At 29.8% G+C, this 21072-nt stretch overlaps 1 protein-coding gene across 2 annotated transcripts in view; it reads left to right on the top strand.

Annotated features, from left to right (window-relative positions):
• sff (sugar-free frosting) overlaps positions 1-21072 on the top strand; it is a 354072-nt gene that overhangs the window by 270749 nt on the left and 62251 nt on the right. For both annotated transcript variants that reach the window (XR_010843740.1, XM_067048531.1), the window contains exons 2-3: positions 17885-17979; positions 18196-18281. Coding sequence is in view for 1 of the 2 variants with exons in the window: in XM_067048531.1 (XP_066904632.1) it covers positions 17885-17979; positions 18196-18281 (181 nt within the window). In the remaining variant the exon portion in view is untranslated. The remainder of the gene's footprint in view (positions 1-17884; positions 17980-18195; positions 18282-21072) is intronic.

The raw sequence follows: 21072 nt of genomic DNA, 5'->3' as shown, positions 1-21072 counted from the left end.
TCTATGCATAAATTCTAAGCCGTGCTCCGTTTTGATCATTTTTATTCTTACAGAGTAAATGTGACCAAGATGCATGGGTTAGTATCGGCGTTAGCTCAGTGATTGGCCCCTGACAGTAGCTGATCTATCACTTGAGCAGCCACTTGAGTTGACCCTGTAAACAGCTTGATTTATTGCCGGCGGTTCATAAGTGGGGTATAAGGCATCCTTCAACCTAACCATACAAAGTCCTCTCCTGCATAATTCAATATTACTCATAAATCTTCAGTTTTTAAATTTTATAAAATTTAATTTTGCATTAAATTATAATTGTTTAATTATTTTTTTACTAGAAAATCAAATTAACAAGGATTATATTGTAAGGGAAGTATTGTGACCGTGAAAAATAAGGATTTCTAGTTTTTAACGGTGTTAAAGCCACCGCAAATTGGCGTAGTCTTTTTGAAGAAACCTTTAAACAATAACCAAAAATAATCTGACTCGAATATAAACTTTTATTTGGCGTGGTCAGCAATAGAAAACATAAACAATTAGTAAAACAAAAGAGTTAAAATAATATAAGCCAAAATAAAAGACATTTTAGACCAAATTAAAACTAGCATAACGTAAGCATAAAATAAAACTGCATAAATTATGCAGTGTATATACAACTGAATTACATGCAATAGCCTCAGCACTCCACTTCTTCATGACAGTTACGAATACTAACATAGTTATCATTACCGACTCTTTAAGTTCACTAAAAGCCATGAAGATCGTTTACCCGAAACACCCGGTGATCATAAAAATTCACAATTATACCAACATGCTCGAAAACTTGGGAAAAACTGTTTTCTTTATATGGGTGCCGGGTCACGTGGGGATCACTGGAAAAGAACTGGCGGACATTGCAGCTAAACAAGCACTTGCTCTTCCAGGTCAGGGCACGGCCATTCTGACACCACAAGAAATAAGTCTTCCAATGAAAAATGAGATATTATCTAGTTGGCAAGCCATGTGGGATGAAAGCCCGCCAAGCAAATTAAAAACCATCAAAAAAACCACTAAACCATGGACACATCATACCGTTCCAATCGCAGGGAGGAGGTAGCTATTGCCAGATTGAGAATAGGTCATACGAGTTTAACTCATAGATATCTGATCAGTAAGCAGCCACAGCCAAAATGTCAATACTGCAACAGTGTACTTACGATCAGTCACAAATTTGAGAAATGTCATTTTTATTCCGCGAACTTGAGTAGATTGAGAGTAGTACCGAGTGTATCGGATGCTTTGAATGATGACCAGAAGAACGTGGAAATGGTCTTAGTTTTCTTAAAAAGTAATGGCCTTTTAAATAAGATTTAAACCAGAAAATCTGCTATACGTAATAAAAAATACCAACAGAAGTAATTATTTAAATTTGTTTTGGAAATTATTTAAAGTGAAATAGAATTATAGAAATAGAATATAAAGCACGAAACATGGGCGTTGATGACCTCAGGGTTTACGCTCTTAACACCCAGACAACAACAACAACTAGCATAACGAATTGTGAAAAGAGAGAGACGAGTTTACAAAATTAATAAACATATATAAAATAAAATACTGGATGAAGTTCCTGAAGAAAAGATGACCCATTCCGAAAGGTGAAGGGAAGATATTTTGTTGTAAAGATGTTTAGGTCACTCATTCGTAGTTACGAACACCGCTGCAACTCTCAAACTGCTCAAAAGTTGGAGTGCCCACGTCGGTACCGGCTCTCTAATGCATTCAGTATTCAAGCCTTAATCAAACTTATCACCACAGTATTATTTATAAACGCAGTGGGCAGTATTATTAATCACAAAATGGAATGTTCAGACACCACACAATTAACACAAACAGGGTCTGGTAACAAAATCAGGCAAACTACTATCTAGCCAGCTGATTTTAAGATTGCTGACCCGTGCCACGAAAACCAATAAATCCGTACTGTCCGTCATTCCTGTATTTGAATAATACAATATAAAAATCATTTCTTCTAGGTTCTTTTAAACGCAAAATAATAGCTGGTAATGTTGATGAGACTTGAAAGCATAATATCGGATAATTAACAAAACTGTAAATATCTCAAAAAACTGATTTGGGGCATGTACCGTTTGTAAGTCTTACCTATTTAATTTATATAATGGATTTTTTTTTTATTTCCTCAACAATAACAACTTCAACATATTCGATTAACCTCAATACATCAATGTAAAATTTAATGCTCTTTAAGGTAAGCTAGGCTTCAAAATAGTTTTATTGGTCTTCAATGTCAAATTTTCAAAACGATTTCCCATTAATTATCTATAATCTTGTTTCTTTGAAATAATAATCCATCTTAATTTTTATTACTATTATAGGATTAGATTATTAATTTCAGGATATAAGAGAAAAAATATTTTTCCAAGATTGAAATTAAACTTTCAGACATAACAGCAATAATATAGACGTATTACGTATACCGTTGCGAAGGCAATAATTTTAAGAAAAACATAATTATTCACCATAATTATTAAATCATATGTTTTTTTAATTTAACATAATTTATATACAGCCCTGTCCGTGTGAGAATGTTCAACTCTCATTATTAGTATTTTCAATATTGATTCTATAACAATTTAGCATTGAATAAATCGTTAAGATCTTTTCTATTTTTTGTATCTTTCATAACTTTTTTGACTGCTACCCGGAAAATATTGACTGCTACGGATTGCATTTCGTGAACAAATACCACTCTGGCAAACCAAGATCAATATTTGCCTCCATATATACATCCATTTTTATTGTATATATTTAATTTGTTTATGTTTATTTTTCTAGGTCAGAAAAAAAAAAAAATCGTTAAGAGCACAATGTCAATTTCAGTCAACAGTGTTAATTTATTTTTATCGATTGAAACGTTCATTTGGGCAATTAGTAGGAAAATTATTTTCACAGCGAATGACTGATAAAATGATAAAAATATCTGTTTTGAATCGACCGAGTGATTTTCATCGTAAACTTGGGTGATATGCAGATTTTTTCTTATTAATTATAGGCGTCCCTGCTAAGTAACCAAATAAACTTTGTTACCAAGAAAAATATCATAAATATAAACTCGCCCTACTAACTGAAATAAAGTTTCCCAACCGGTCGCGTGACTAGAACCTCCTGATTTATTGGTTTTAAGATTGCGAAGTCAATAAACCTTTGTAAATAGACAACATGATATCTGGGCGGTTTATACCAACTTCATTACATAATACTAAATTGATATAGTGATATGACTGTTATATAGTCTTATGTGGACTAGTGGTGGTTGGAGCTCAAATTTTAACTGGCTAAGCTACATTCGACGTTCTTGAGAACATAATTACAAATAATAACTTTTTTCGTGGCTATATATATACATTCATAAATATAAGCGTACAATCAGGAGAGGATCGGGTGATCTCATTTCGAATTCTGTATGTATTTTTCTATTCTTCATTCATTTTCCTTCAGTTATTCATTAAATTCATTAATAATGTGTATTTATGAATTTTTTATTACTACTAACGATGATAATTGGCTATTTATTTCAAATAAACTAAATTCAAGGTAATTTAGAGGAACATTATTTGATAAATACACATTTAAGCCCTATCAGATTATGTCAATGAGGATAAGGCCTAGATAATACTAAAGATCAATTACATTTTACATTGAACTGCCGCGTTTTATCAAAATCGTTTCCGAAAAAATAAAAAAATGTGAAAAATAGATTCTATAAAGTGGCACTTCCAGTTAGTTGATTTTATTGACGTAGTTGCTGCCACATCCCCGGCGTGTACACGCCTTAAATATGTAGTATCAGTTTCATACGACTTAAAGAACCCAGGGAACCTCAAGATGTATATTTTCCGTCGAAAGCTAGAATTCGAAAATAACAACCATAATGATTAAATGGAATAACAAAGGGGGGAGGAGATAACAAATAATGAGGTACAAAGTAGTATTGAAGAAAAGAGTGTAACATTATAAGAATATTGAAACTGTATATAAACGAAGGGAATTTAATATTCAAATTAAAATAATATAGATATAAGAATCAACTAAATAACTACAATTACAAAATTGGAAATTATTTAAGAATTGAAGTAATATAAAAATATGAAGAAAAACTTATATTTGATTAAGTGCATCTGATTAACTAATTAAATCTGGGAGTGGAATAACAAAATTAAATAACTTTATATCTTAATTATATAACTTTATATTTACTTCTTTAGTTTTGTTATAAAATAAGTAAATTTTTACTTTTTTGTGTTTTTCACTTATCGCAACCCTAATCATATAGATTTCGAAAATGTTCACTATCAAAATACTTGCCCTTACTATATATTTCATATATCGGTAAGTAAAATTAAAAATAGTAATATTAGTAAGAGATTAGTGAACTTTATTTCTACGTACATCTGTCCTGTGAGGCCCAAATCCACAAGATCAGTCTTAACGCAATTCCCCTACTATCGGTTTAGTCTTCCCTTACACATTTCCCATCGGATCAGTATTTTATACATTTTTTGGGATCCGTTCCTTACTAAGCCCTACGACCTTATATATCTTATAATTTATAATAAGTAATAACATGAATTATACTCACAGAGCGCAGTTCTCGCAATTCGGCGTTGTGTGGCCTTCTTAATTCATGTTCCAGTTAACTCATCCTTCTTCGGTCCGAATATTATACGCAATACTTTATTTTAAAAAACCTAAAGAGGTTGTTCCACCTTTATTGTACTAGCCACGTTTCCCATCCATGAAGAATAGTAGGAAAGATAATAGTTTTACTTATTATAAAAAATAATATATAAAAACTATATATTGTTATATTACTATATTGTGATAAATAATTAATTCCAAAAAACTAACTCTCATAACGAGAATTCATTAAAAATTTTTAACTACTGCTAAGTGCGTAATATCAGACAATTTGTATAGATGGTGCATCAAAATCTAACGTGAGGACGTCAATCAGATCTGGGTCTCTGGTCTACCTTCATCTCGTTAAAGGCAAGAATTATCCTCTGTTAAGAGCCCACATATTTATAACGACCTTAGTTACTGTCCGATGTACCTCCAGCTAGTGAAGGCATGCAGTACGATGTCACTGGAGTATTATCCAGAACGGACATTGGTCAAAGCAACCAATTTATACATTTATGCATGTCTCTTCTTAATTTTTCTATTATTTATTTATATTATTTATTTCATTATTTCTATTATTTTTAGACTATTTATCCATTCAAGTGTTTCCTGTAACCGGTTTTTTTTTATTATATTTTCCTTTTAATCTATGTGTTATTCTTGTTCTCGTAAAATGTATCTAGTTGTTTGTTCTTGGTAGACTGATCTACTGCTGTGACTATGAATGATGGTCTGATCTCACATTACCGTCTAATATTGAATTTTTTTAGCGGGTCACTGAAGAGGATCTAGGAGGGTGAATTCCGGAGTGCGAATTTGTTGATCGGGTGAATTGAATAATTAAGCAGAAATGAGAAAGAAAAATAGGAATGAGTGAAACATTTGTATTGGTTGTACAGACCGAAATGGATTGTAAAAGGAAACTGTAGGGGTGAAAAAAAATTGTTTATTATATCCTATTATTGTATATCTATTTTTTATGATTATACCATGTATGTGTAATGTATATATGTCCGATTACGGATTGATAAGTATGCTGTGTGAGATGCCAACCTAATGTATTTAGGCAGCATAGATGAATAAATAAAGTATTTCTCTCTCTCTCTCTCTCTTCCACACACTGGCTTGTTCGTTGGAATAAAAAAAACGAACTTCGATATAGGACGCTTTTAGATTTCTTGTAATGCTGTAGATTATAATCATAAATTGACATCATATAACTTAAATTAACTATTATAATAATGGAAATGGAAATTTTTATATTTTATATTGTATTCTTATTTTTAATCTAGTTTACTGCGTACTTCATTAGCTAATAATTATTAATTAAGTAATTGTAAATCACTTCATAAGTTCTTTCAATTATTTTTATTTTACTTTATTCACATTTTACTATTTTTTTATTTATTTGTATTTTGTTATTTTAATTATTAGTTTCATCGCTAGAAATTAATTCATATTGTACTGTTGCCAAATCCTAGCAACATCCACAGTGCCCTAATAATTTAAAGTGTAACTAATAAATTTAATTTATGTTGGACCATATCGGATGTACTTTTCTAAATAAATAAATAAAAATAAAATAAACAAATTGACTAACAACATTTTTTTTTTTTATGTTAACTTGACGTGATCGATTCTGTCTTTTAATCCCTAGATTTCATAACGAAAGAAGTATAGCTAATTGCAGTGACAAATATTTGATATTATGACTTACTGATTACTATATAAATATTATTATAGAGCTCGGGATGTCAAGTAGGAACTCGTAAAATGATAGTAAAATGTTTAACTGTTAACATTAGAATATATTTAATTTTTTAGTTAAGGGTATCTTAATTTAGATTATTACCATTATTGGTAATATTGGCTGGATTAGTGCCAGCTAATGAGAGGCATGTTTGATTGCTTTGACAATTTTATTATTAGTGACTTTAGTTTTTGTCCGATGAGTCTGTATTTGGCTACTGTTAAATTCGCTATACAGTTGAAAAACATTTTGAAAGAGCTAAGCTTTACTATAAAAACCTTGGAGGTAGTAGTACAATAGATAGGATAATCTGTCAGGAAAACTGAAGCCAAAAAAGGTGGTCCTCACTATCACTTTTTGCATTGCAAAACAGGAGTAGTAGCCAAGTTTACTTTAACCTGAATGTGAACCTGAGCTCCATGGCTTGGTTAACCCCCCTCTTATCGCTTTCAATTTCCCTTTGAATGAGAATAGGGGGTGTTTAGTTTGCGTTGAATATTTATTTTATTAATGTGTAGGAATTTATCCTATTTCCTTTCAGTTCATTGCTCAGATTACAGCAAATAATAGCTGTATAAACTTAATTAAATATAATTTAAACAGAAAACAATAACTCTTCTTTCTTAGAGCTATTGATCCCATAAAGTTCAGATTCTCCTAATGAATTAATCTTATGATAAAGTAATTTTGATTATAATATCTTCTTCTTTAATAACCTAAAGTTAAACTAATAAAATCAGTGTAATAACCTACTTCTTTATTAAGACGCTAAATATCTACTCACACGATTTTCCTTACCTGTGGTTCTGAAGTCCAATATCGAATTTCTTTGTGTATTTTTTTTTTCTAGAAAAAAACTTCAACTACTTCTTATTTTTTAATTTTATCTTCTAGGCAAATTTTTAGATACTCGTCCATTTTCTAATCCAATCTTTATAACTCTACACAATTCCCCTTCAAGGGATCCCCATATACAAGAGAGTGACATTGTAGATAGTTGTTTACAAATACTTTCAGGACTGACGATATAGTTTTATACGTCAGGATAAACCTATAAAAATTGAGTAACAAGTTCTCAAAAATACCCTGAGGTCAGTGAGTCACCATTAACAAAGAAATAGACTATATTAATTATATATTAATACTGGTCATTTTACTAGATTTAGTTCTTTTTTTTACATTTTTTTTTGCTGTAAATTTAATTATTACTTAAATGATCCTTTATATAATTTACCACAATTTTTCACTTACGTGAAAATAAAATTTATTTTCTTACTAAAATAACATTTCTTTGTACTTTATTAAGAAAATATCTTCGACGCCGTTTTATCCTTTATTTCATTATCACCAAATCGGCATGGTGGACCTTCCAGGGTTATGGTTGAATCCTAGGTTGAATCCCTACAAAACAAAAACGCTAAGTAACCTAATTTGTTCTCTCATTCCAGAGATAATTGTGACCCAAAAAAAGCCAAAGATTTATTTATTTACTTCTAGTCCCTTCTTTATTTATTTTTTTTCTTTAAATAATCTACATATATCCTCTCTTCCTCCTCCTATCGTGCTCTCTTTCATATAATTCTTATTTTTTAACCTTTCATTTATAATATATTTATATCTCCCTCCCCCAATGCTTACGTCCATTTTGTTTATTACTAAAGCTTAATCATAGATTTTCTATTGAGATGGCACATATATGGACAAAGGGAAGAAGCTATAAAGTACCCGAATAACCACGATATAGGAACGTAGAAAAAATCAAGTTCAACGTAAAAGTTGTTTACTTAATTGCATTACTCACTCTTTACTTAATTTTATTTCTAATTTTTTTTTGTATCCTTCAATAAATTATATTAGTACATCATAATATATGAAATGTATTATATATGCTTTTACTTAGTCTTCTGCCTCCGATTGCCTTGTGGCATTATAAGGTGTTGGTATTAGTCCAGCTAAGGTGGTATCGTTTAGCTATAGCCAAAGGCTACGTGAAGGGACTGTTCCGCTGGTTAGGTATGAAGTAAGACGGCTTTAGACTGCAGCGTCCAAAGCCCTTCCCTCGTCGAGGACATCGACTAAGGGGCAGTGCTCCGCCACCAGGTCTCGGTGGAGGGGCGATATCTCGAAACAGAGGGTTAGAACAAGCCTTCAATCCACCAAAAAATTTGATGAGCCTGCGACTTATGAACTCCAGCACTGTGGGGAATTGGAGCTCTTCACGTATGACAATATTCTTATATCTCTGAAGCGTAGTTCCCCTGACGATTCGTCGAAGAACGGATCCCTGCAAACCCTGTAGTATGGTCAGCGTTTTCATGTAAAGGTGTCTCATTAAAAATGCACCATGGAGAAGAGTCAGTTTAATTACCGCCTTGTAAATTTGTAGCCTCAGGCGTAGTGAAAGCTGTGGTGAAGTGAGCAGATGGTGTAGCCTGTAAGATTATTTTATTACTACTTATTATTTAATTTTATTACTAAATCACAATAAAAAGAAATATACAACATACTGGTAAAATGTATTATTATAGTATCAAAGGGATAGAAATAGAGCTTCAATGGAGTTTAAATGAAAAAAAAAAACAGATAAAGTCTCATATAGTTAAGTAAGCTATTGGATTGAAGTTTTACTGTGAAGGCCGGAGAAAGTTCTGCCCTAGTTTTAATAAATATAACCTGAACCTGCGAGACTTATGAAAGAGACCGGCCCTTGGCTCAGACCCTTTTAGGGAAATGAAATAGGGCGACGGTAAGGGTAAAGATAGCGGGGTCGGTAATAAAGGGCACGGAGGTTAGCAGATTTATTTATAACGCCTTTGAATTGCGGACAAAAAGGTCACTGCCTTCGCTTCGTACCTAATGTTTACCTTAGTCCATTATTTTTACTTTTTTCAATGGAACTAAAACGAAAGGAGCAGATCTCTATGAGATAGCAGATACTGTTATTAATATTTTTTTCTTTGATAAGATTATGCAATTGTGTATTACACGACTAATTTGAAAAGTAAAGTCTCCTACTTTTTTATTATAAAATTACATCTAAAATCCTTTTTTAATTTTAAACATTTATCTGTTTATTTACACAACCGTCGCTTTAGTCGATGCATTTTTAAAGACACAGTTACAGTTTTTGCATATGTATGTCGTTCCTGTACCCTGCTGTGTTCTTGATTATCGTATAGTTCTATCTATACCAGTGATGCGGCGAGAGGGATGCGCGTGGGGGAGAGAGTGGGTTCAGGGATCCTCAGGTCGATTGTGTTAATATTGTATATATTATTTTATCATTATGTTATTTATTTATTTTTCATACAGATAGTTTGATTATGTTCATCTTGTCCATTCTTTTGTTTGTATATATTTTAAGAGTTTTTTATTTTAATTTTTTTTTTCTTATTTTTTTCTTTTCTTTTTTTTTTATTTTAATATGTATGAGATCATTCATCACTATTACCTATTGCCCACAACTGTGTGGCAGATTGTAATATCTATCAATAAATAAATCTATCAATTCCAAAAAAAAAAAAAAGTTCTATCTATAGTATCTATTGAACAATACCTAGTTTTATTGGTGAAATAACTCATTCAACATGTGGTCCAAAAAGAATCATGGGAACATCTTGTCCCTGAGGGTCTACTCTCGTGTCAGAGTTACATATAATTGCTGTTCGTTCATTACCTCAATATTTAATTAATTTATTAAAAGATCTAAGATATTTAACAAGCCCTTTAAATGCAACATAGGGAGCTCTCATAGCTTTGGCTCTACCCACACGTCTCTAGAAATCTCTCTCCATAGACACACCAATCTATCGACAGTTCCCTTCTTTAGTTCCAGCCTATCCCTACCTTGATATAGCTCATAAATATCTCCTAATTTTAGAGAATAGTTAAGAATTAAGATATTCTAGAGAGTAGTTCAATAGAATTGTTAAAGGTGACAAGTTATATATAGCAATCTGTAGATAGTAGTTGTACATAATATTTCATAGAGTCTCTATCTTCTTTGTTCATATGAATAAACTATGCTCTTGAACCACATATTTCACCTTGTCTTCTGAGCCGATTCCCATCCGATTCTAAATTGTTCAACCGAGTTTATAAACCAAGAGTTTAACTATTGTACTGAACTGCTTTTAAATCAGGTTAAAACAATACGAAAATAATTTTAAAACTACAGACAATACGATGGAAACAACACTGGCTCATCATATAATTAAACAATATACAATTATAAAAAATCAAAGGTGTTTATTTTATCATATGATAAAATTATTTCAAATTGCCTTTCAGATCTTATTCAGTCTTTTAAGATAGGGGAAGATCCCCGAAGTGTTTGTAAAAGATTAAGAAGAAAATACCTAATTCATCAACATTATTTTTCGAAATATTTTGGCTGTAGACAACGTTGTATTAACTATTAGTTTTCACTCAATATTATTTGGCGCCCATGACTGTAATAAATAATCATATCTCAATAATGAGAAAAATTTTTAAAAATATAAATTTATGTAACTATCAAAAATGTAGGAATTTTTTGTCACTCTAAAACAGCCTACTATATCATGTTGATTGCAAAATCAAATATAACAATATTTGAGGAGGCTCATTTGGTCAGGGGGTGTATGATATTGGCAGCGGAGCTTAGGGCTCGAGGGGTGAAGAGCAAACCTCAGGTATCCGTCTATTTTATTAGTATTGATTTTATTTATATTCAAATTTTAATATTGGTTACTTAAATATATTATAAAAATTAATATTATTTATTCATAATACGTTTGGAGGTATCTGACATTTTAAAAGAAAAATGTTTACCTGTTAAAAAAAAATCTTTATTGTCAACAAATTTTGATTAACCTCAGGTATCCGTCAATTTTATTAGTATTGATTTTATTTATATTCAAATGTTAATATTGGTTACTTAAATATATGATAAAAATTAATATTATTTATTCATAATACGTTTGGAGGTATCTGACATTAAAAAAAAAAAATGTTTACCTGTTAAAAAAAAATCTTTATTGTCAACAAATTTTGATTAATGAATCTCAAAACGTACTTCAAGTAGATCGTGTCATATTAAAAGAACACTGAGCTTTTATAAATGGTGAATAATGTGCTAACTTCATATAAACATGTCTTTTCTTTTAAATAATAAAACTCGCATCCTTAAATTGTCCAAACTATATACAATAATGTCTTTAAAGGTGTGATTAGTTTTCATAAAACTAATAAATAAAAATCAAGGCTCATCTAGAGTGTGACTTCTTTTTACAGGTCCTAAATAGTTAATGATTTATGTCTATCAAACATTTTTTTTTCACTAGGTCATTCCTTACCCTATTCGGTTATATATTTAATCCTTTTACGATGTTATTTTTGTTTTAATGCAAAATTTGAATAATACGGTAACTGAGATCAATGAAGACATACAACAATAATGAACAAAGTTTTACAAATTCACACGCTAATTTTTTTTTTTTTGTTTAATACCATAAACTACATAGGGACTAGATTTGAAGATATCTAATATTCATCCGTTGTTGTTTTAACCTATTTATGTTTCTGTTTTTTAAAATTATGTCTATGCTTTTTTTAATTTATTTATAACGTTTTTAACTTAGTCATTTGTCTTGTAATTGTTCTACAGTCGTGGCTATTTTATTTTTGATTCACTTTTTATTTCTAATTGTTGATAATTTTGACTTATTTGCTTTGAATTCGTGTAATGGATTGAACGTGTGTTACGGATCATTGGAGATGGGAGGTATAAAAGAGTGAAATAGGTAGAAGAGCGTTGATAGGATTGATAACAAAAAGAGGGGAAGAATGAATAGGAAAAATTTAATGTCACTTTGTGTGAGAAGAAAGAAGAAAAATAAAATAAAATTTGAAAAATATTGTTTTTAGGTTTTAGTTAAATATTGTTTGAAAAAATAAAGAATGGAAGAAAAAATTTGTTTCTTCGCTAATATATATTAGTTTTTATATATTGATAAATATGCTGAGTGTTTTAGCAACCCGATTAATTTGGGCATTATCACTGAATAAACCCTCCTCTTTTCTCCCTTTATAACCAGATCAGCCTGATAGACTGAATAAATTAAATAATTATTATAACAACTTGATTTGTTTTCAACAGTTGATAATGGGCGAGTTTTAGTCACATGCAAAAGATACTCCTTACTATTTACAATGTTAAAATTATTGAATTATTTTAAATACAAACGAAAAAATTGTAAAAAAACGTTAAAATACTGTGTGTAGGAAATAACAAGAATAATTATGTAATTAAAGAAAAAAAAGACACTAAAAAATCTATTACTTATAGAATTAAAAAAAAAATAACCGACTTGTATAATGCAAAAATAAATAATAATATAAATACATAAATATAGAGTTTATAGAAGAATGCCTAGCACTAGTCTGGGCAACAGTCTTAGCGATGAATATTTAACAACTGGATATCCAAGTTTTAAGCCGTTGCACCTTTAACTGCTGGTAACTGATAATGACATTTATTAAAACATATTTTGATAGATTCGTCTTTTGATTCTAATAGCTATTTCATGCAATTCTCTATTTCTTATAAACCAAAGGTCACCTACTACAATTCTCAGCGGCTTGTTTTTGAATGATTGTATTTTTTTTTAATACAGGATGCTGCCCCTCAGACTTGAAAACCGTCCATTGGTAATGGCCTAGTTTCATAGATGAGAATTATTGTACCTAATATTAGTCTAGATTTTCTATAGTTAGGGTATAGCATTGCTAAGCTTTCGTTGGTTTGGATTAGTTTAATATTGACATGGTGATTCCAAATTAAGTGATCCAGATTAACTCCGAGGTATCTTACAAATTCATTAGCAGGATTTCATTTCAGTTTTTAACCGTTGATCATATATCTATATATATGATAATTAGCATTCACAATAACTTTGTCTCAACTAGTAATTATAATAGTGAAACCACAGTTTAAATTACAGTGGTTCATCAAGAAATTGAAGTGATTGATTATATGAAAGATATTCCATTTGGTAAAGTAAGTTAATTAATATATTTGTCTAATACTGATTTTGGCATAAATGTTTTCACCACCAACTCCGGCATATAATTCCTCTCATTAACTGTTGGTATTTATCAATAATTAACAATTGTCACAAATTGTGTTGTTACAAATACTTAAAAATGTAATGTTTTTTGGCAACAGGGTTGGACAAAATCTAATAACTATTACATTATAGTTTGGAAATGCAAAAATAAAATTCCAATTCCTATACTTATAATCAATCATTTCAATTTCTTGATAAACCACTTTAATTTTAACTATAGTTTGCAATTACAATTACTAGTTGAGACAAAGTTATTGTGAATGCTAACTATAATATACAATCAAATAAAGTTTTAATTACTAATTAAAATCAAATAAAATTGTAATTACAAATTAAAATGAAATAAATTGTAATTAGTAATTACAATCAAATTAAATTATAATTATAATTACAATCAAATAAAATTGTAATTACAAATTAAAATGAAATAAATTGTAATTAGTAATTACAATCAAATTAAATTATAATTATAATTACAATCAAATAAAATTGTAATTAATAATTACAATAAAATAAAATTGTACCTACTTCTAATAATCAAATGTCTCTGTCAATGAGTTAGACAACAATGGTTTTGACATTGTTACATGCGAGCTAGTTAAGCTTCTGGTCAATTACTGCTCCACCTGATAAGACATTTGCATAAAGGGTAACCATGGTTACACCCTTGTGTACAAGCGAGGCTTGCTGTATCCTGGAAATTGGAGCCTGGAGCTATGTCCAGGTAGGGCCCCCTTTTAATATCAGTCTGTTTGTTGTGGTTAGGGGAGGTTGTGGGTAGAGGGAGTGAGGATTGTTCAGTGCCCATCAAATTTGCTCGTGGTTTGTCCATGACACGTTTGTAATGGAATCGTTTATGCATTAACATTATTGTCTATAGTGTAGACGCTTGGTCTGCAAATTTACCATCCTAATTTACACGTGCCTTGATTGGCTTTTACAAACCGCAGTGTTTATGCTGATTATTCACAGACCTTCTTGCTCACAAACATTCCATGTTTATTTTGACACACTAGCGACAATTCCAAAGACGCTATTTTTTTGTTTTCGGACTACTTTCGAAATGTAGTTTTTTTTAGCCATTTTTAGATTTTTTTTTTAATAAAAATTATTAAAATGATTTTATATATTTTACTTTCACTTATTTATACATGAAATAGGTAATAAGGTGCAATATTTTAACCAAAATATAAGTTTCACGTCTCTGAGTTCATATTAAGTCTCGTAAAACGGTGAGTTTGTATGTGTCAGCATAGGTCAGAAAAGAAACTGAAGGTGTACGAAACTGGCATTACTAATACTTGATTGCGCTTATATAAAATACACTGAAATGATACATTTCTTTACGTTGATTTGTTTTTTACGGAGGCTAGTAAGCAGCCCACGGAGGCCGCACGTATTCCACATATATCATTTTTTTTCTCAAATTTTAATCATTAAAATATTATTTTTTTGTTTACTATCTTATCTCTATCATATTAAATACAATTAATTATCTGCAATTTTTTTTTCAATATTATCGTAATTTTGTATCAAAGTTAAATTTCAATTGGATTGTAATTGCCTATTCATAAGTTGAGGCATACCATTAGTTATTTTATAAAAATGAAGATTAAAAAATTGGACATGGGTTTTTTTTATAATAAAATGATAGTCCGGAAAAAGTCTGAAATCCTGTCACTCTATCCACCCCACGCTATGGCTCCCCAGTAATTAATTCCATTTTATTCCACTTTCGGGTGGAGCTGGATTGTGTTGTCATTTTATTGTCTTTGTAAATCCGGATTGGAGTATTTTATATAGAGTGACTTAAAATGTTTTCTGTGTAACACTGTTCGGATTTACATATTAATTAATTGCGGGCTTAAAAAAAATCTTATTTACAAGTTTTTATTTATTTAGTAGAAATAATAACCATTATGGCGCATGTTGATATATTAATAATAGAAATAATTGGTAAATACATTTTCTTTCCATTATAACATTTTTATTTATTTACTACTTATGGTTTTCTATTTCTCTCTCCTAAAAAAAATGTTTCTATCTGGACAGAAAGAAGCCTAAATAAAGTAACATTATCATGCTTGAAATTAAAAATATTTAATTCTCTGAGTCGAAAACCTGGTGGTTGAGCGTGATCATGACCAAATATCACCTCTTTGCACAGTCGCTGTTCAGCTAACAGTGCTTCTTACAAAGTATTGAATCTTTGACCTTTCGTGGGTTGTAGTGATACCGATTTTCATTTTATGTTTTAGACATCAAGAAACTAGTTTGGTTCTATGTCTGTCTGTCGGTCTGCGGTCGGATTAATATTCGAGCATTATCGTTCAAATCTTTTATCCGATTTTTATGTAGTTTTTAGGGAAAATGCGGATTGGTATCTGTTGGATTGGTAGTTGCTGCTTCTTACATTTTACCATAATCCGTTCACTACCTTTTTCTTATGCAATCGTCAATTTTATACTCCTTGACATACCTATAATGCGATAACAGCTCGCACTTAAATATTTGTGTTTATATGGTTTGATATAATTTTAAACATATTCTATCCGCTACTTTTGGTTTCACGTGTGCAAATGTAATATATTTTCCATGAAACTCCATTATTATATTCAAACTTAGCTCATGGCAAATGTTCAATGAAAATGATATTAACGAAATATGAATTAAGGTAATGTTTTAGTTTATCAAATTATGGCCTTTAACCTTTATAAACGTTTATTGAAATAATAAGTTTTTATTGCCTCTTTATAAAAAGTCTGACACGTGTCCTCTGACAAGCATTCGTTGTCAATGCCCACAGGAGCCAAAAAAAAATTAACCTAATGTTAGAAATTTTGTAAGTTATCGTATGCTGGCTATGCCCTATGTATTTAATGGACATTGTATAACAATTGATTTTTTTTTTAATAAAAAGAACAAAAGATTATTGATTGTATTAAATGAGCTTAAATTTACGAAAAATAAAAACCGGAAAGTCGCTTCTAGTAAAGTATACCAAAATAATGTTGTCTAGGAATAATCAAGTAACATTATTTAATTTGTGAATCTTTTGTTCTTATTTTCAACAAATCTATTGGTGTATAATAACCATTAAATACATGTAGAGCAAAGGCAGCATATGATAACCTAAAAAATTCTAAAATTAGGAAAAATATTATTCTTGGCTCCTACGACACCTGTCATATATTTTTCGACTTAGTATCACCAAAAAAAGTTTCAATGAAATTGATGATCCTAAGTTCGTAGGTTCCCCTTGTGAGCGTAAATGAGAAAATATTTCAAAAGATATACTGCATCGGTTTCACTAGTTGAATATCCACAAAAATGCCAGATTTTTCTTTTTAATTACACAAGGCCTGGAAATACTTTAAAAAAAAAATCGATCATAATATGAAAAAAAATGTATTAAATTGTAATTTATTTATATATTATATATTTTTATCTCAAACCAAAATTTCGTGTAAATAAACTACATATTTTATAGTGAGTGCTACAGACTATGGTCGTATTACAGAGATTCATGATATTCATCATGAGTTAAATGTAAAAATTTTCAACAGGTTAAATGTTAAAAGTACTGGATTGGGAGCAGCTTTATTTAAAGTTCATCTTACATGTTAAATGCAAAGGACCTTCTAGCTGATTTTCTTGGCAATTATTTTGGTCACCATGTAATCTTTACGGTACAATAAAATATCCAACATCATTGTCATATCATCTTACCTCTACCTCACTTGTCCTTTGTTTTCCCACTTAGTTTTTTTTTTTTTTTTTTTTTAAAATTTTTTTTTTTTTTTTTTTTTTATAACATTATTGTTATTTTTATCTATTACTTTATTAGAGTTTAAAAACGTATAAAACAAAAACAATCCAAAACAAACACGAACTACAAACAAATAGTGTGGCGCTCAGTTGGTCAGTTGCGTGAAGTTATTCCCATTTAGCTGACCTATTAACAGACTCTCAACCATTTTAAGTGTTATATTATTTTAACATGCTAAAAAAAAGGAAATATTTCTCCATTCGAGATAATTTTTTCCATTAAACAAACATGTTAAACTAAAGACCATAAATATTCCTTGTTATAATGTGCTAAAATAATAGAGAGTGCAGAATTAATTTAAATATTTACCTTCTAAACTTTGAAAACAAATAGATTTTTTTTCTTCTAATATTTTAACATAAATTGGACGAAGGAAGAACTTCTTGCACACTTTGATGTTATATCTTTAAAAATAATGAATGCTTCTTTTTAAACTATTAAAAAATTATATGATAATTCTCTTTTCTTGTTAATTGGTTTCGTTTTATCTCGTGCCTTTAATAATTTTTTTTTTTCTTTCAGGTCTGGTGAAGCTTGGGGTTCACTGTGTAACAAGTAAAAAAGTAGCAATTAAGATAATCAACCGAGAAAAACTTAGCGAGTCGGTGTTAATGAAGGTAAATATTGTCCTTCAGTTCATTATAGTTCTATAAAATACATTATATTAATTATGTATTAAGAAATATATTATATACCATATGGAAAATATCTCAGAAAAAAAATATCATTTTTCATTTCAACTCGTCATTGTGATCACTTGTGGATATTACTTCAAAAATAGGTTGTTTGCTTAATTTGTACTTTGTTAATTGTAGCTTTGCACTATGTTTCAGGTGGAACGAGAAATAGCAATTATGAAATTAATAGACCACCCACATGTATTAGGTTTATCGGATGTTTACGAAAATAAAAAATATTTGTAAGTAATCCCAATTTATTATTTCTTTTAACTTACTAATGTTATTTAATTATTAATAATCTATGAAAAATTATTTTACCTGAATTTAATTGGACTTTTCTATAAAAAGAAAGATAATTATTTTTATGGTCCTCCACTTTTCATTCGTTATTAAAATTCATACCTTTATAACTTTTACCTATGGACAGCTCTATAAGTTTAGTTCATATTCCAACCTTGCGATAATTGATATGTAAAATTGATAAAAGACATATCATTGCAAAGATTGTTGGTAAACATAAGTATGTTAATATAACATCAAATTTTTATTGTTTAAGAATCGACAGAGGTTTAATTAGGTTTATTATGGTTATGAACCTATACCTATACTAAGCTGTGCGATTTATTATAAAATTGAAAATTCATTTTGTTAAGTTGTAAAATGAAATTAAATATGAAATAAGTAATCAACATATTTTTATGGAATTGTTTTTATAAGTTATTACCAGCGTATCTTTAAATCAGTGTTTCCCATAAGAAGTTATATTGTAAATGTCTTGTATTAGAATTAATAGCAAGGTTGAAATTGTTTTTGATGGCATTACAGGTCATCATCATTTGATTTCTTGGAGGTTAATTTTGATTGTCCACATCCAAAAGCACCTTCCTTCTATTTCGACTTAATTTTTAGATAACTGTTATGCAGTGACTTTTGAAAAAAAATATAAAAGGTAATGCATATTTCAGGAAGTTTTTTATTAAAACTGGATGCACCTTGTGCTACCATGCGCAGTCAAAACCCCGCATACACACTAAACCTGTATGCGTACCACTGTTTGAGAAACATTACAATAAATTACTATTTCATTGAACCTAAGGTTTTGGTTACTGAATGAAAGTTCTCGAAAACTATGGATAATTGTGGTTTATAAAATTGAATTCCACAAACAATTTTCGACTGGTTCTTTGTTATATTTTTCGGTTAAAATATTTTCTAAGATTAAAGAAAGCTTATTTTGAAAAATTTTGGATGATTTTTCATCTCTCGATCGTCTTATTAGACGAGCAAGTTATAAAATGTAGAGTAAGTTATTTTGTGAAGGTACATAATTTCAAAAATATCCAAGTATTTCTATTATTATTACTTTTTTGTCATACTTTCTAGCTCGTACTTTATTGTAATAACATTAATAATTACGAATTACTCATTTATTTTCTACGAATTTTATGTATTTATTAAATTTTATTGATCAAGCGCTCCTCATTTCTGTATATATGTCATAGAAGCCAAGCTCATAACATTTTTTGATAGTGGAATAAGAATTTTGAAACAATTAAAAACCCATGACGATACATATGCTATTTATTGGTGCTATTTTATTTTTCGTGTGCAAGGGTGCACGGAGTATATATTTGTTTCCTTATTTTCTATATTCCATACAGTAATTAGACAAACAAAAAAATACAATTGGAAAAAAATATTAATATCTATAGTTTATACAATATATTTTGTTATATACAGTAAAATAAAAAATTTGTTATATAAAATAAAATAAAATATTTTTCTACAACAACTAGTGACAGATGTTACTGAAAAAGTACGAAATTTCAAAGACATAGGAAAGATAGAGAGTTTATTGTATTATTTTCCTAAAATACTTGTTTTATGAAGCATAACCTGCAATGCTTATTAGCCTATATTTTTTCACCTCTTCTGTATTTGGAGGCTATCCTTTGTTCTCAAGAGTAATTGTTGAATAATTACAATGGAAGGGAACAAAACACGCAGGTTGTACCATTGTGTTATATTTGAAATTATTACTTCTAATAGTGTTCGGAGTCTTCGTTAATAATCTCTGAAATAATTACGGATTAAACGAGATATACGGTTAGCAATAGAAACGATATAAATTTCGGTGATATGGATTTAGAAGGAAATACATTTGAACAGGTAGATAGGTTTAAGTATTTAGGTTCTACGGTAACTTGAAAAAAGGAAAATGATAACGAAATAAAAGCAAGGTTAAGGCGAGAAGTAAAGGCCCGCATTTTCCGAAATGCCTATTATTTTTCAGTTTTGAAATTGCTTAACTCGTCTCTTCTATCCAAAAACTTAAAATTTTGAACTTACAAAACTATTATCCTTCCTACTGTTCTGTATAGATTCGAAACGTGGACTTTTACAAACAAAGGGCAAAGGGAAGAACAGCGCCTTGAGGTTTTGAAAAATAAATTATTGCATAAAATATTCGAACCGAAAAGGATAAATTAACTGGAGAATTTAGAAGACTACACAACGCTAAATTAAGGGAACTACATTCAGATTATAGCATTCCGGCGTATAAGATGGGTATTTAAGATTGTGGGGCTTGGAAATTAACGGATCACTAAAATGTTAATAAAAACTGAACCGATGGGAAAATGACCGAAACGTAGATGGAGGATTGAGTTAAAATCGATTTAGTAGGTTTGGGTTCGGATGGGCGTCACTTGAAAGATTTATGTAAAGAATGGTTAGTGATATCGGCATCGAACCTTCGAGTTTGCTAATCCTCTATTATTATCATTCTTATTAACAGTGTTAAAACAAAAGTTTAGTAGCTCTGTGAGTAAAGCTCCTATTAATTGGCCTCGAGTCCTGCAACGGCAGATATTTATCAATTCTCATATCATACAATAGTAATGGTCCGATCTTGGGATTGGAAGACCCTCCTAAGCACACCCAAATAAAGTGGGTTAATTTGGAACGTATTGAAAAATCACTTCCATATAATTGTTGTTCTTGAAATAGTACTTCTTTACAAAGTACTGA

This window comes from Halyomorpha halys, unplaced genomic scaffold (genome assembly GCF_000696795.3).
Source record: "Halyomorpha halys isolate HHAL.00 unplaced genomic scaffold, Hhal_1.1 Scaffold7.1, whole genome shotgun sequence".
Classification (NCBI taxonomy): Eukaryota; Metazoa; Arthropoda; class Insecta; order Hemiptera; family Pentatomidae; genus Halyomorpha; species Halyomorpha halys.
Note: the sequence above shows the minus strand (reverse complement) of the source record. Positions and strands in the feature narration are given on the sequence as shown.